The 14,995-nt window shown below is 34.3% G+C and overlaps 1 protein-coding gene across 3 annotated transcripts in view; it reads right to left on the bottom strand.

Annotated features, from left to right (window-relative positions):
- LOC146530333 (protein neuralized-like) overlaps positions 1 to 14,995 on the bottom strand; it is a 33,447-nt gene that overhangs the window by 14,161 nt on the left and 4,291 nt on the right. Inside the window, exon 1 of one of the 3 annotated variants that reach the window (XM_085200846.1) lies at positions 8,723 to 9,156. The exons of 1 other annotated variant lie outside the window; for it this stretch is intronic. In XM_085200846.1, the coding sequence (XP_085056972.1) occupies positions 8,723 to 8,936 (214 nt within the window). In that variant the 5' untranslated portion in view covers positions 8,937 to 9,156. Of the gene's footprint in view, positions 1 to 8,074; positions 8,216 to 8,722; positions 9,157 to 14,995 lie in introns of those variants that run through there. One more of the 3 variants, XM_085200847.1, reaches the window with a different exon arrangement.

Here is a 14,995-nt window from a genome sequence, read left to right as displayed (position 1 = left end):
GTTACCGTGTTATACCTAAATTAGTGAAAGCTACCACCATTCTGAGCACTCTAATTGTCCTAATCATGGGTTTTTATCAAAATATTAGAGTGTGACCAACGAAAATTTAAAAAGTAAAGTATACAGTTACAAATAAAATATTTCCTAATTTCACAGAATTAAAATTATAATAAGTAATATTAAATAATATTTTATTCTGACTGTAAAAGCGACAGTTGTGCGTTCGATTCCCACTCGGGTAAATGAATTATTTTCATATCTTCGTTCCGTCACTCAATACGTAATGTCTCGGAAAAATGGCGGAAAATTGGAATCGAAGTGTCTTAGCACTAGGTTCCCTCTGCCTACCCTGGCTATATGCGGAATACAGCGTGCAACTAAGAAACACATAAATAATTATTTATTATCTATTTTACAAAGTAAAGACAATTAAAAAACTTCCTAAAACACGTTCCAGATTATAAACAAATAAGCTACCTTTAACCATACTATATAACTGTTAACGTAATTGTTACTATTTCTGTCTCTTTCGCACGTATAGTTTATTGCACGTTCCATCTCACTCCAACACTCTCACGGATCGTGGGAACGTCACCTTTCTGTGCGATGTATCGATTTATTTTGTCATACCGATTTTGGTTCTAATTTTTTTTTATTTAGAAGGGAAGGCAGAGGGAACCTAGTGTTAATACACTCTGTTCCCCAAGTGCCGCCACCATTTTCTAGACATTAAGTGTATTTTTAAACGCCGCGCTGTCTTTTTACCAAAACGAGCAAATGAAAATAGTTAATTTCCTCGAGCGAGAATCGAACCCACAAACGTTATGTCGCTATGTCACGGCTGCCTCGGTATTCAGTGTATTTCTCAATCATCATTATGTGATGTGATATCAGTGTTTCATGGCAAAACTGATCCTTTGCCTCAATTGGGCATCGTGGAATCCTTGTGACATCATCTATACTAATATTAAAAAGCCGAAGAGTTTCTTTGGATGAACGCGCTAATCTCAGGAACTGTTAGTTCGAATTTAATTTTTTTTTTTGTATTGAATAGTCCATTTATCGAGGAATATATAAACTAACTATATTGTGCAACAAGCCTGTCCCTGTAAACGCGAAAGATTGTGGGTTCGATTCCCACTCCAGGAATCGAAATATTTAACATTTTCCTTTCCTCACTCTGATAACGAGGCAAATGGTAGAACTCGCCACTCAACACGCAGTGCCTCCAGAATTCAGCGGAAAGTAAGAAACGGAAGTGTTTTAACACTAGGTTCTATGAACGGCGGTGAACGAAGCCAAATACAAAGCGAGTATTTTATATAATATATTGATTTCCTATAAATAGTTACTTATCGGCGCCTTGTTACATATAAGGGTTAAAACGAAAGCGTGTGAACAGTAAGAAAATATTTCATCAATTCGAAAAGTTACTGAGAAAAATTCTCAAGAATGTTGTAGTTGGGAATACATTTAGCTGATAAGTATATTAATTATCTACACGCAATGCTCGCATTTAGTTTATTAGGCATAAAGAACTTATTTGAACTTTGTAAAAAAAATTTTTTTTTTTAAAGATGGACAATAATAACCTTATGTCAAGATAATCTAGTCTATTTTCAAGACATTACGTGCTAAGTGGCGTAATTCAACGCCGCACTTGGTATTGACAGATTCAAATCCACATAGGTTTCTCGCTTAGAGTTACGACGCTAACCCACTGTCCTCCACCCACTTCTCCAACTACAACGTTACCGTATTAATAGATCTTGAAAAAAAGTAAAAAAAAAATTTTAAGTTAAACGGTTTTATATTGCAGATAAATGTACTAAAAAATAAAAAATAATTTCATGGAAATTATGATTACTAAAATAAAATCGTGGGGACACTTTCTACTTACCACTAGGTGGGTGAAGTCTCATGCCATGTCTTTCGATTGTAGATATTGGACGTGCCCCACGATTTTATTTTAGTAATCATAATTTCCATGAAATTATTTTTTATTTTTTAGTACATTTATCTGCAATATAAAACCGTTTAACTTAAAATTTTTTTTTTACTTTTTTATTTTTAAGTTTTTAGTTTTTATTTCTCCTACTATTCAATTCGTTGAGTGCCTCATTATTGCAAGGTTAATGGAGAATGTTACGATCGACCCCCCAGAGGTCCAATAGAGGAGCAAGGCTATGTACAACAAGATGTGCCTGAATCTTGAGGGGAAAACGCTAACGACATATCATTTTTATCCACCTAGTGCCATACAGTTCTCGGCGCGCTTTTACCTTTTCCCTTGGGTGGTGTACCCCTAGCGACGTCTCATTTTTAGGCACCCTATAGCCACACAGTCCTCGACAGGATACCAGATCTTGACTTAGGTGGGAGATTCATATTGTAATTGTGTATAGTATACTGTATTATACTTACCAAGCCCTTTATTTTGATACCCATATTGATGGGATTGAAAACTACATTATCCGCCATATTGTAGCAGTGGCCATCTTTGATTTTGATTTTGTATAGTGCCCTGAATTCTACTTGACAAGCCCTTTCATTTGATACCCATATTGATGGGATCGAAAAAAACTAACTTGTCCGCCATCTTGTAGCGGCGGCCATCTTGGATTTTAATTTTGTATAGTCCACTGAATTCTAATTGACAAGCCCTTTCATTTGATACCCATATTGATGGGATTGAAAAAAACGAAGTTGTCCGCCATCTTGTAGCGGCGGCCATCTTGGATTCACAATAATATTGAATATGGATAATTGTATTGTCACCAGAATCAAAGGCGTATACCAAATTTCAGATCAATCGGTTAACGGGAAGAGGGTTAAATTTCAATTACTAAATTTGACCCAAACAAACAAATAAACAAACGGGGTGAGCTAAATAAAACCGTTTAAAAATAATCAAAAAGGTGCAAAACACCAATTGTTCCCATAGGAAATCGAAAAGAAAACGCAAAAACGACCAGATGCATCCAAAATAGACAGGAAAAAATCATCATTCCCCCCCAAAAAAAAATGTATAAACTTACATATTACCGGAAACAAACTCTTCTTACATTGTTATACATACAACTATAAAAGAAATTAACCATTCACAGCTTGTATTATAATTTGCATGGCATAAAATCAGTGGAAAATCACTTTTATTGTAAAGCAATAAGGTCGTACTTTAAGGGAAATAATCGAGGGTGTATCTAAATTGTCCATTCCCACGCAGTACTGAGAAACGCTTTAAAATTCAAAAGGGTTTAATATGTTTACATCTGTTGCTAGAAAATTTTGGAAAAAAAATGGACACAAAATTGGAAAGGTGTTGTTCGGTTACTATTTCGGGAAATTAAAAAAAAAAAGAAATTCACCTGTCTGCTACACTTATTTTTGAGTACGTTAAAGACTCCTTTCGTTCCACTTCTGTGGAAAGTGAAAAATTTCTGACATTAAGTGTTGAGATGCGTAACTCAACACCGTAGTTTATCTTAGCGGGGAAATAATGCAACCATTCTTCCAAGTAACAATGGAACCCACCACCATCGCGTTTTCTGTCAGACACTATATTTATTAAGTACAAAAGTAACTTCCTGCATCCGTTTGCTCTCTGAAGTTAGTAAAGAAAACATTTACATGTTAATTTCTACTATTATATGTACTAAGACGTTATGCAAACACGCTTTCGTAGTTCAAATAAAAAAAATGTTTACTTCAAAAATTATCAATGTAACTAATCAACATTAGCTTCACGTTGTATCCCGCATATAGCAGGGTGGGCAGAAGAAACAGAGTGTTTAGACACTCGGACACTCACTCTTACTTTCTGCTTAATTTTCAAGACCAAAGCGAATAAATAAAATAATTTCCCCGGAATGGTAATTCAACCCAAAACCGACGCGATTACAATTACTTATATTAACAACATGAGTTAACTCCAATTTCATTATCCACACATCAACACTAAAGACAATACATACGTACATATATATATATATATATATATATATATATATATATATAATGAAAATTGAAAGTGCACATCGAATGCAACTAAAACGCCAGCCATACATTATGCAAACCTAACCGGAACATGAACCCGCGACCCCCGACCTCAACGTTTGCGCGCTTTCCAGTACATTGGGTTGTCGAGACATTTATTAAATTGCCTTTCTATTCTATATTATATGGATATACTTTACGCATCTGCCTAAAGACAACTCGGATAAATAAGTTATTATTTTTACGCTCAAAATAGGACAAAATGCAGCGTTTAGTTCCGCTAACAAGCAAGAAAGTGGATTTCTTTATCTTAACACTAGATTCCTCCTGCTAACCCTGATTACGGGATACAGGATAAAGGTTCTTCGTTTTAAAAAATAACTCTAATTAAACTTTAATTGGCATTAGTTAACGTGGATTAACGCCGTAAAGCAATGCAACGTCCAGATAACGCACGATTCGAAATGGAAGAGCCAACTAACTACCGTGGGAACTCTTAGTATAGAGGAATGCTGCCGAAGTTTCGTAATCTTACAAGTGATAGTAAACTAAAACCATAGAAGTTATTGCGACTGACAATACTGACATTTAAAATACTAAATAGATCATTAGTCGATTATTTAAATATTTTTATAATATGTATTGTATGAACACTTTTAATCTAAATTATTATTTGCATCGGTTTTTAATAAGTCGTTTTTTCAGAGTAATGTACCATTTTCATTTCTTCGCCCTGGTACCAATGCAAGTAAGAAGTTGAGTTCTTCCACTCAACGTCTTGAAATTAGGTTCCCTCTGCTCACCCCGCGAAACAAAATCATAATCGCAATAAAGTTACAATATTCTTTCTAAGCATCTGTTAAAGCTATCTCTTTCTTAATAAAAAAATACATAAAGCAGCTGGTACAATATAATATTAGACAAGGACGCAAGATATAATGTCTGTATGTAACAAAGAACAGACAGACAACAGCTGATGCGTTTTTTTTTTTACTTTTATTGATACCTACATGTCTAAAGCAGAATAGAAATAAAATATAAGAAAAAATATTAAAAGATTATTATTTATTTTCAAGTTCGAGTCCAGGATGAGGTAAATTAATATAATATGTATTACATATATATGTACCTACCTCTATTTACATATTTTTCATTTTCCATCTCTGAACTCATGATATTGCACATTCAAAAGGTAAAGTTCATTTGTGTTATTTATTTTCCCTTGAGAAAAAAATGATAGTAATATAACCTATTAACATAATAAATTTTGTTACTATTTTATATAAAAAATAACCTATTTCTCAATTTATCTAGATCATATAATATTTACTCGGAATACTTTAAATTTTATCATAAAGTACACCAAAACTAAGTAAACCCAGGTGGTATTTGACGCCATATCTTCATGTCTAATATCTATATGCTATCTCCGTCTAACGTATGAACTAACGCACGCTGACTCTTTCACACACCAGCTGTTCTGAAACGGTACTTGGAGCATGCGCGTGAGCAGATGGGCAGGGTTGACAGAAAAAAGTAAATTAGTTTTTTCATGACAAATAAATTTTTAATATTATTTAATTTTTAAATTTGACCCTTACTTACAAAAAAAGGAATTATTGATACGTACAAGTTGTCGCTTGTAACTCGAAAATTAATATTTTCTCTCTACCTACCCCCTGCTAGATGCGGGATACAGCGTGAAGCAAACAAAAAGATACAACATTAAATCTATCTTCTATACTCTAGATAATAAATAACATTAAATAAAATACATTCCATTTGAAACAGGCCTCATACAGTCAGCTGCTGGAACAGCTGTCTTTAGAATTTTTTTTTCCAAAACGACCTTCTCGAGGCAAAGACCCGTATAAGGACGACATAAAAAAACCTTGCAAGGATGCACTGTTATGCAATTTGAAAAAAAAAAATACGATAAACTATGATCATCTGTTTCTGGGCACACCTATGAAATTCTTACAAGGCAGAATGTATACTGTACTGTATTTAACTTTATATATCAAAGTGAACATATAAATATTAAATTCACAACAAAAATAATCATTTACCTATCTATATTCAATTAAAAAACAATAGAAGAATCGTGAGACGGCTTTCCAAAGGCTAGTATAAATTTACCATAAAAATAAAACCGTAACGATCGATCAGGCACACGATTTCAATATATATAATGTATATGATTTGTTTAGCTTCACGCTTTATCCTGCATATAGCAGGCAAGGCAGCGGGAAACTAGTGTTAAGACACTCTGTTCTTACGCACCGCCTAATTTAGCGTGTTGAGTGATACTTCATAGTACTCGTACATATTCAAGTACGGTCAACGAGTCGTGGCCTCGGCTAAAGCGAAGTTTTCTGAACTTTTGCGCATTGTTCACTCGCGCTCTGAAGAAAAACAATCAAACTTAAGAAAAATCCTCGTCGACCGTACTGTATGTACGTTTTCGGCTTCGACGACCCCTACTTCCTGACGCGGACCCCAAAGCTAAAGCCTACTATTCACGCAACACGGAAACTATCTACATCTGTTGCAACATCCGGCCGCCATATGCCAATATAATTTGCATTGTTCAAAAAAAGGACTTTTGTTCATAACTTTTAGGCAAAGACTTTAGAAGTGCGCTTAGTTTATTTTTTTAATGACCAAATGGCTTTAGTCTTATTTAATCTATGAACAAAAAAAGCATTGTTTACAAATTCAATAACTTTATTCTTTTTAAACAATGTTTTTTTTGTTTTTAAACCTTTCTTATAAATTAATAATCTGTGACCAAAATAAGGAAGATAACTAGAGCCGTATTAAAATAAAGTCATAGACATAGGTAGGCGGTGCGTAAGAACGGAGTGTCTTAACACCAGTTTTCCTGGCTCACCATGCTATATATTATTTACCTAACTATATCCTTACTACAAGTAGACAAAATATTTGGAAAATTCGACGGTAAGTAGAAAAGCTACTGTTTTTACATTAGGTTCTCTGCGTGCATTTTGTATAAATATCCTAGTTTCTAATTAAGGTGAAAGATATTTCTAGTTATTGTTATATCATACAACTAGAATAGAAGTAACGACCGTAGACCGATAATAAAAAACACCCCTCTCAACGATGCGTTACAAGTAAAAGGAAAAAGAATGAAACTAAATATAGATACAAGTTATATCACTAACATTTTTACTTGAATAATAACAGAACTAGTGTCGTGCTCGTCCACATGTACTACAATAATACTAATATTATATGCGTGTATTATACATGTAAATCGCTATCACTATTTTTGTTATTGAAATCCACATTAAAATCAGAATTGTTAAGAAATGAATTTTACTAATTTGCATGTTTGGCATCTCACGAGATGAAATCGAACCCACACCCACCGTGTTCGCAATACAAACACTCTAGAATGTATTTGAACTGGTGACAACCAGTGAGTATAAGACGTCAGAACATTAACTGACGTCTTATACTCAACAGAACAGAACTCAACAGAACTGCCTTCCGAACCGGTGGTAGCTTTTTGTTCATATGTTCATTCGACGATTCAAAAGTGCTTATAATAATTGCCTATTTGAATAAAGAATATTTTGAATTTGAATTTGAATTACATAATAACTATTGATTAACGCAAGGTGTTTGGCAGATGTAGGTAGGTACAGGTGGCACGCGACCAATTAATAAAACATAAATAACATTTTAATTACATACTGTTATTTCAAGCTATTATCTGTGGATTGAAAAATAACTAAAAGTCAAAAGAAACTCATATGTATGTAGATTGTAGATACTTTCAATTATCTTAACATAACATAATGTATAAAAATATTGGTCGGTTTTTAACTTTTTATGACGACAGTACTAATTTCACTATTACTTTAAAAATTGATACAGAACTATTATTTCCAAATAATAATTTAAATTTTCTATTCATACATAAGTGATTGAATTAAAAATATGTGAATCGTAGTCAAAAAAGCTAAAGCGAAAAAATGCTAAGAATAATACCTACATTATCTACAAATTGAATTATAATTTAAAATAATAAAACTAAACTAAAGCTTACCAAATTTTCTATTAAGATAAACGTCCATCACATTGTTTCACTTTATAATAATAAATATAACGTGTTTATTTTTAAATATTCAAGAAAATTGAACTGGCAATGCAAAAACCGTTTGAAATGACGCTCTAAATTCGAATTACTTCTATATTCAAACACAATTGACATTTAATGGAAGGTAAAGGGAAAAAATATTCATTCCATAGATATTTTAGAAAATATCATCTGTAGTACAAATAGAAGTAAAAATCATGTATATTTTTATTCAAAACGCCATAATCAAAGAATAGAAAAGAACAGTACGATTTTTTTTCAAAGCTTTAATGAGTTTCATTAACTTTTAATATTAAACAGATTATAAAAGTACAATAGAACTATACATTTTTAAGATGATGTTTATATATATATAATAGTAGGTAGACTATTACCTAACATTGTTTTTTTTTAATAAAAAAATGTGCAAACGTAACAAATGTTAGCTTTTGCAGATTAGATAAAAAAAACCGTTAGAAACCGCCTGTGTTTTGTGTATTAAACTGAAAATGTTCAATTATTCATATTCATTTAAAAATATACATTTCACAGACTATAAAACACCAATACACACGTTTCACTAATTAAAAAGAAAAAGAAAAGCTTTCCAAAGCTTACCTAATCCAATTTTCTTCTTGATTTTCTTAAGAACTTTCATTTTAGATCCTTTCTTGTCTTTTACTGGCGTGGTTTCGGGCTCCAAAGCCATTGGTGGAAGTACCAAGGTCTGGGGTGGCATGGGAGCCCCATGGCCCGAAGCTCTAGGGCACGCGGGACAATGACAGGAGCCCCTAGCCTGTCTGAGGCTCATACAACTGCTTACACCCATCATTTATACGGCCGAACGATTTCCAGAAAGGTCGTAAAAAAAAACAACAACTAGAACTCTCAATACATTTCACAGTCACGATTCTATTCAGTCACGTTAACACTTGACGCGTGTTTTATTAATATTTTTATTATTAATTAAATTAAACGCCTATACGAAGTCAACGCGAAGACGTCCGCACGCCACGAAGCCTACCGGCGGAGTGACGGCGTTCAGTACAACACTGGGCTGTATACCGAAATGCTTTTAACATCTGCGATATACCACACAAGCAACCAGAAACCAGCTATATTTTCTTCACTAAAGGCTGAGAATCAAACGAAAATTTTAATTCCATATGACTTTAATAATATAAGAGGCAGATGCGCGCGCACAACAGCCCCTATGCATCTGTTGTCTCTTTTCATTTCCATCAAAAAAGAAAGAGAGATCGAATAAGAGGGTTAGATTAGGGTCCCTTTGTGTAATTCTTAAACCGGTGTCGATTTTTTTATTGTATGGCAAAAATTCAAAAGTGCACGCGCGAATATAATAACCAGGTTTCGGGGCAAAGATGTTTAATAAGAAAAAAAATGAAACTTTTTACCAGGGTAACAGATGATGGCCGCAGACGTATAGGGTTAGGTTATAATTAAAACCTTTTGTGAACTTCGCTTTGGTCACGGTGAAAGTAGTTTAAAAAAATGCATTTATATTATTATGCATTACATAGATTTATGTACAGATAAATTTTATTTCAATTAATGCTGTATTCCGCATAATTATAGCAGTTGCCTAGTTAAGACACTTCGTTCCTCATTTTCCACCTCTACCGCGTCGAGAGATGAAACCGAACGACGCGCATTGTCTTATTGCCACAGCGAGGATTTTTGGTAAGCTTCACGCTGTATCCCGCACATAGCACGTAGGCAGAGGGAACCTAGGAACCAAGTGATAAGAGACTTTGTTCCTATTAATGCACTTCCCCACTTACCGCACAAATCTGAATTGAATTGAATGAAAATAAAATCGTAGCTATTATATGTACAACCCTCGTGTTTATTTCTACAGTACGGTCAACGAGTCGTGGCCGCCCTGAACTTTGCTGTAAATAGCTGCGCAGATTTGATATCAAAATTTTTCTTACTTTCGATTATTTTCTTACCGAGTGAACGATGAGCAAAAATGTAGAAAACCTAACTTCAGGTGGCTAGGACAGGTTGACCGTACTTTATTACTATAACAGTGTCACTGTGCTAAGACGGCCTCATAATGAAAATAGAACAGCAGAGAAATATAATATGTCTCTAGAATGGCTGAAAAACGTAGTGTCTTAACAATATATCTTTCTGCCTACAATGTTATGCGCGGGATAGAGCGAGAACCAAAAAAAAAAGTAATAATTTAACACTTCTTAACCTTAAATAAGTGACCATGAAATATTAAGACACAATGGCATTGTTTAAGAACACTGCAACTGTAGGTCTGTGTGTACGTATGTTAATTTTAGCTCCTTTCTTACAAAATTAGGTTAGCATTTGAAAGATGTTAATATTTTATTATTCTCAAGAATAATGTCAGTTATTGAGTGACCTAGAAACCTTGAAACGGTTTAGGGCTTTTCTTAAGAAGTAAGCTGGGTGGACACTGGCGGGACTCAACCCCGCGATTTATCTCCTTTTCATAAATAATAAATAAATTAAAATAATTAATGCAACTATCTGCGAATCGAACCCACTACCATCGCCTACCCTGCTGTAAACGAGATTCAGCGTGAAGCTTTAAAAAAAGACGGAGACAAAGAAAAAGAACGTGAGGTAACAACGAACGTTGTAGCCGGCATGGCGCAATGATGTTAAAACAACATCGGAGTGTTTTGACACTAGGTTTCCACCACCCAGATTCCCTCTGGCTACTCTGCTATGTGCAGAATACAGTGTGAAGCTATAAAAACATACAACTTGTAAGCATTAAATTTTTCTTTCATTCTCTCACTCTGGTAGACACGGCGTAGAAAACCATAGGCAACTCTCAAAATTAGTATATTAGTAGAAAATAAGAAGAGATAAAAAAAATACATCGAAATAACTAATTTATCGATACTATCATATCGAATCTATTAGCACTAATGTTAATTACCCCTAAACCATGATATATATAGGTACATTAACAAATTACTTCAATATAAATTGACATAGCATATTTAAATAAGAGTTGCTCGTAGTCATTTAAGTAATAAGAACAATTAACTGATTACATCGGCGTCGACGACTTCCTTTGTGACAATGGGGTCAAGTGGTGGTGACTCGGATTTTATTTGGATGGGTGGCATTTTTGTAACACCTGCACATTGTGCGGAGAATATGAGGCGGAGAGTTGTGTGATAATTTTCCTTTCTTTTCACCTTCCAGGGGAGGCTTTCCATTACTTTTGAACAGTTTTTATGTGTTTTAGAATTCATTTTTGTTCAACCTGATCTCTAAAAAATGACACACAACCACTGCGCTATAGGTACATTATCCATATTTTTTTATCAGCTTCACGCTGTATCCCGCACATAGCAGCTTAGTGTTAAAACACTCCGTTCTCCACTTTCCGCCGAATTCTGGAGGTATTGCGTGTTGAGTGGTGGCAATCAAAGCCACGCTTTGCCTCGACACCAGAGCGATGAAATGTAAATATAAATTTAAATATATACTTATTTCATTTTCTCGAGTGGGGATCGAACCTACAACCAGTCGCTAGTGTGACTGTTAGTTATCCATATATTTTTATTATAATCCAAGACAGTGAAATGGTCAAAGGTACACGTATATAAGTGAATGCCCCCGGTCGTCTGCGTATGCGCATGCGCAGATGGCAAGTGCAAGGTGCTTACACATCTGTTCACTATTTAGAAATTGCAAATACACGGTATCAAGATTTGAACACCTTATGGATTAATGGTTGGATTAGTAAATGAAGTGGGAAGGAGTACATAGGTTTGTTAGTGGGTTCTAAAAACACTACTATTAACTGATTAACTGACACACAAGGCACAAACGTAAATGTATTGGATTGAGAAACTTGACATTTGGCATATAGATGGGTTAGGTCTCACAATTTGAAGATAGGCATCGTGGGGTAGAGGCGCAGTGGCACAAGCGAGATACGATAAACACAGACAGGTTGTGAGTTCGATTTCCATGCCAGAAGATGAAATATTTAATATTTTCATTTCCTCCTCTGGTAACGAGGCAAAACGCGGCGTTGAGTTCGGCCACTTAACACATTAGTGATTATTAGACGATTCGTATGATGTCTAATTTAGAATCTTTTGATTGTGCTTCAAACGCACCTATTATTCATTTTTTCATTATATTAATATCCTGACAGTACAAATAATTATATTTAATTATAATATATATTTAAATTTTAAACTAAACTTGAACTTACAAGATTAAGTCCAAAAAACGTAGTTGAGCCTGTAACCATCGCTACAGAACAGCATCCCAATCACCAATATAACATGCAAGTATTAAAAATTGGGATCAAATCAAAGGTGTACAAAGCAGCAAACGGTATATGCCATATGATTTTTTTCAAAGCAAAATAGCTTCCGGCATTTGGCGCGTGCGCATCTGTTGAGTAGGATGTTTGATTTTATAATAGGGTACACAACAGCTTCACGCTATATGTCGCTTATAGCAGGGGGGACAAAGGGAACGTAGTGTTAAGACATCCATCCCCCATTCTCCATTCCCCATGCACTCCTACATTTTCGAGACATTGCTTGTTAAAAGCGCACTTTATCTGCTAGAGCGGAAGAATAAAAATTATTTTAATGTAACCATTCCCTCGAGAAGCGATTGAACCCGCAACCGTCTAGGGATAGTTCGTGCCCATTTAAATTTTGTGCCACATTATCTTTAAGTCATATAACCACTGAAGGCCAAGCACCCTGAAAAATAGTTCTAGATATGCATCACTCACTCTCTCTCTTCTACGTACCCTAAAATTACAAAAGCTATCTAAATATGTTTATTTAAAATTATAAAGCTGAGGAGTTAGTTTGGTTAAAAGCGTTAATCTTAGGAATGATTGATTTTAATTGAAAAATCCTTTTTTGCTAAAACGTCCTTAAACTGAGGTAGGCTATAGACTATAATATATTTCAGAACATTCATCGATTCTATATAACTCACTGTACCTGCGGTCAAACTTACCTCTGGTATTTAGGATGTGTCATAATGATATCATATACAACTCTTATTGACAACGGAGGCGAAGCCACAGATAAAAGTAACTAATTTAAATATAGATAAATGTAATAAAATTGTAACTAATTGCTGTCTGTACATGAGAAATGAGAAAATCTATTGGGGACATCATTAATCAATGTAGTAGAACCCAAAACAATAATTTCTACTCGTTATTTTTGTTTGTTTGTCTGTGTATTTGTTTACGCTAATCTCAGAAACAGCTTAAGTGATTTAAATATAGTTTACACTATTTAATTTTGTCTTCCCTTTACATTTAGTGTGTGTTTTATTTAAATCGTGAGAATAATAAAAAAGTTATATTAAAATAAAGTATAATATAAATATATAAATAAGTTGAACATATAACATCTACAAAGCCAGGTAAGTGAAGACACGTGACGTTCGCGTGCCGCGGGACAGATGCTACATTTTTTTCCTTTCAAAGCCGACCTTGCGCAGGCGCAGGCGCAGGCGGTATTACTTATATTAATATGTATATAGAATATATATTAAACTCTTTATGTTTATATTATATGTTAAATAGCACTAAGAAAATTATACAGAAACATTTCTTTTTCTATAGTAGGTATAACTTTTATTTTAATACATAGAAAAAGTAGGTTATTAATTATTATCAATTTGAATATACATATAATGACACTTTAATTTTTGATTTTTTTTTAGCTTTACGCTGTATCCTGCACATAGTAGGGTAGGCAGAGGAATCCTGGGAACCTAGTTTTAAGACATACAGTTTTGCAATAAGACACTTAGGTTCCCCACTGTCCGCCGATTCTTAACACTATAGGTTCTTTCTACCTACCCTTGATTGACGTCCTAAAACTTTATATGTTCTAGTAGTGGATTGAATATGGGTCGAATTAACCCCAAGTTACAGAACAAAAATACAGTTTCTGATTACATTGAACTACTATTAATGCGTTTCGTTTGTACAATATATAAAGTAAGGTATTTACTCATTCGTGGCGCAGGGGCAAAAGTGTACGACTAGAAACGTGACGGTTGTTTGTTCGTTTCCCAATCTGTGAATTCATTTCACCGAGTGGGAAACCGTTCCTCGCTGGTAACGAGGCCGAGACGGCGTTGAGTTCCGCCGAGGAGTCAAATATCCACACGTGATATTTCACTCCTTTCCTCACTTTCGCCCAATTCGAGGGATTGAACCCACAATCGTCACGTTTGCAGTCAGTCACTGTACTGCTGCATCACGACGGCCTCAGCTGACATTTCAATTTTCAATAGGTACACGTAAAAGGTCTGCATACCTTCACAACCGTTAATTCGCTACCATTTTCAACTTTATCCCAATGTACATAAGAAATTACACATATTTTTTTTAGCAAAATTCAGTAGAAATTCCTTTTAATAAAGTTCAAAAAACCAGCTGATTGACAGATGCTTAGTTAAAATGCTCGGCAATGTCAATTTGAGCTCTATTGCGGTGGTCGCGAGTTCAATTTTGTTTGAAAATTGATACAAAATGGGAACTTTTTAGTAATTTCGACCGACTTTTAAAGTAAAAGGGCATCTGTCGTTAAAACAATGAGGCATTTAACATCTTGCGCTCTTTCGACGCGAGTTTTTCTTAACCAAGGTGTAAGGAATAATTTCCAACCAATTTACAAATGTAACTTTTGTAATATTGTCAGACATCGAAGAATCCTTGTGAATGTACTAATATTATAAAGCTGAAGAGTTTGCCTGGTTTAACGTACTAATCCCAGGAACTACTGTTTCTTACTTTTTTGTTGTACGTTGTTACAAAACTATTAAAAAAATTAAAGAATAAACATAATGTATTACGTACATATTATAGTACTG

This window comes from Heliconius melpomene, chromosome 17 (assembly GCF_056956725.1).
Source record: "Heliconius melpomene rosina isolate 202511_hmr_F chromosome 17, ASM5695672v1, whole genome shotgun sequence".
Taxonomy (NCBI): domain Eukaryota; kingdom Metazoa; phylum Arthropoda; class Insecta; order Lepidoptera; family Nymphalidae; genus Heliconius; species Heliconius melpomene.
The sequence above is the reverse complement of the archived record's forward strand: the minus strand, read 5'-3'. Positions and strand labels throughout refer to the sequence as shown.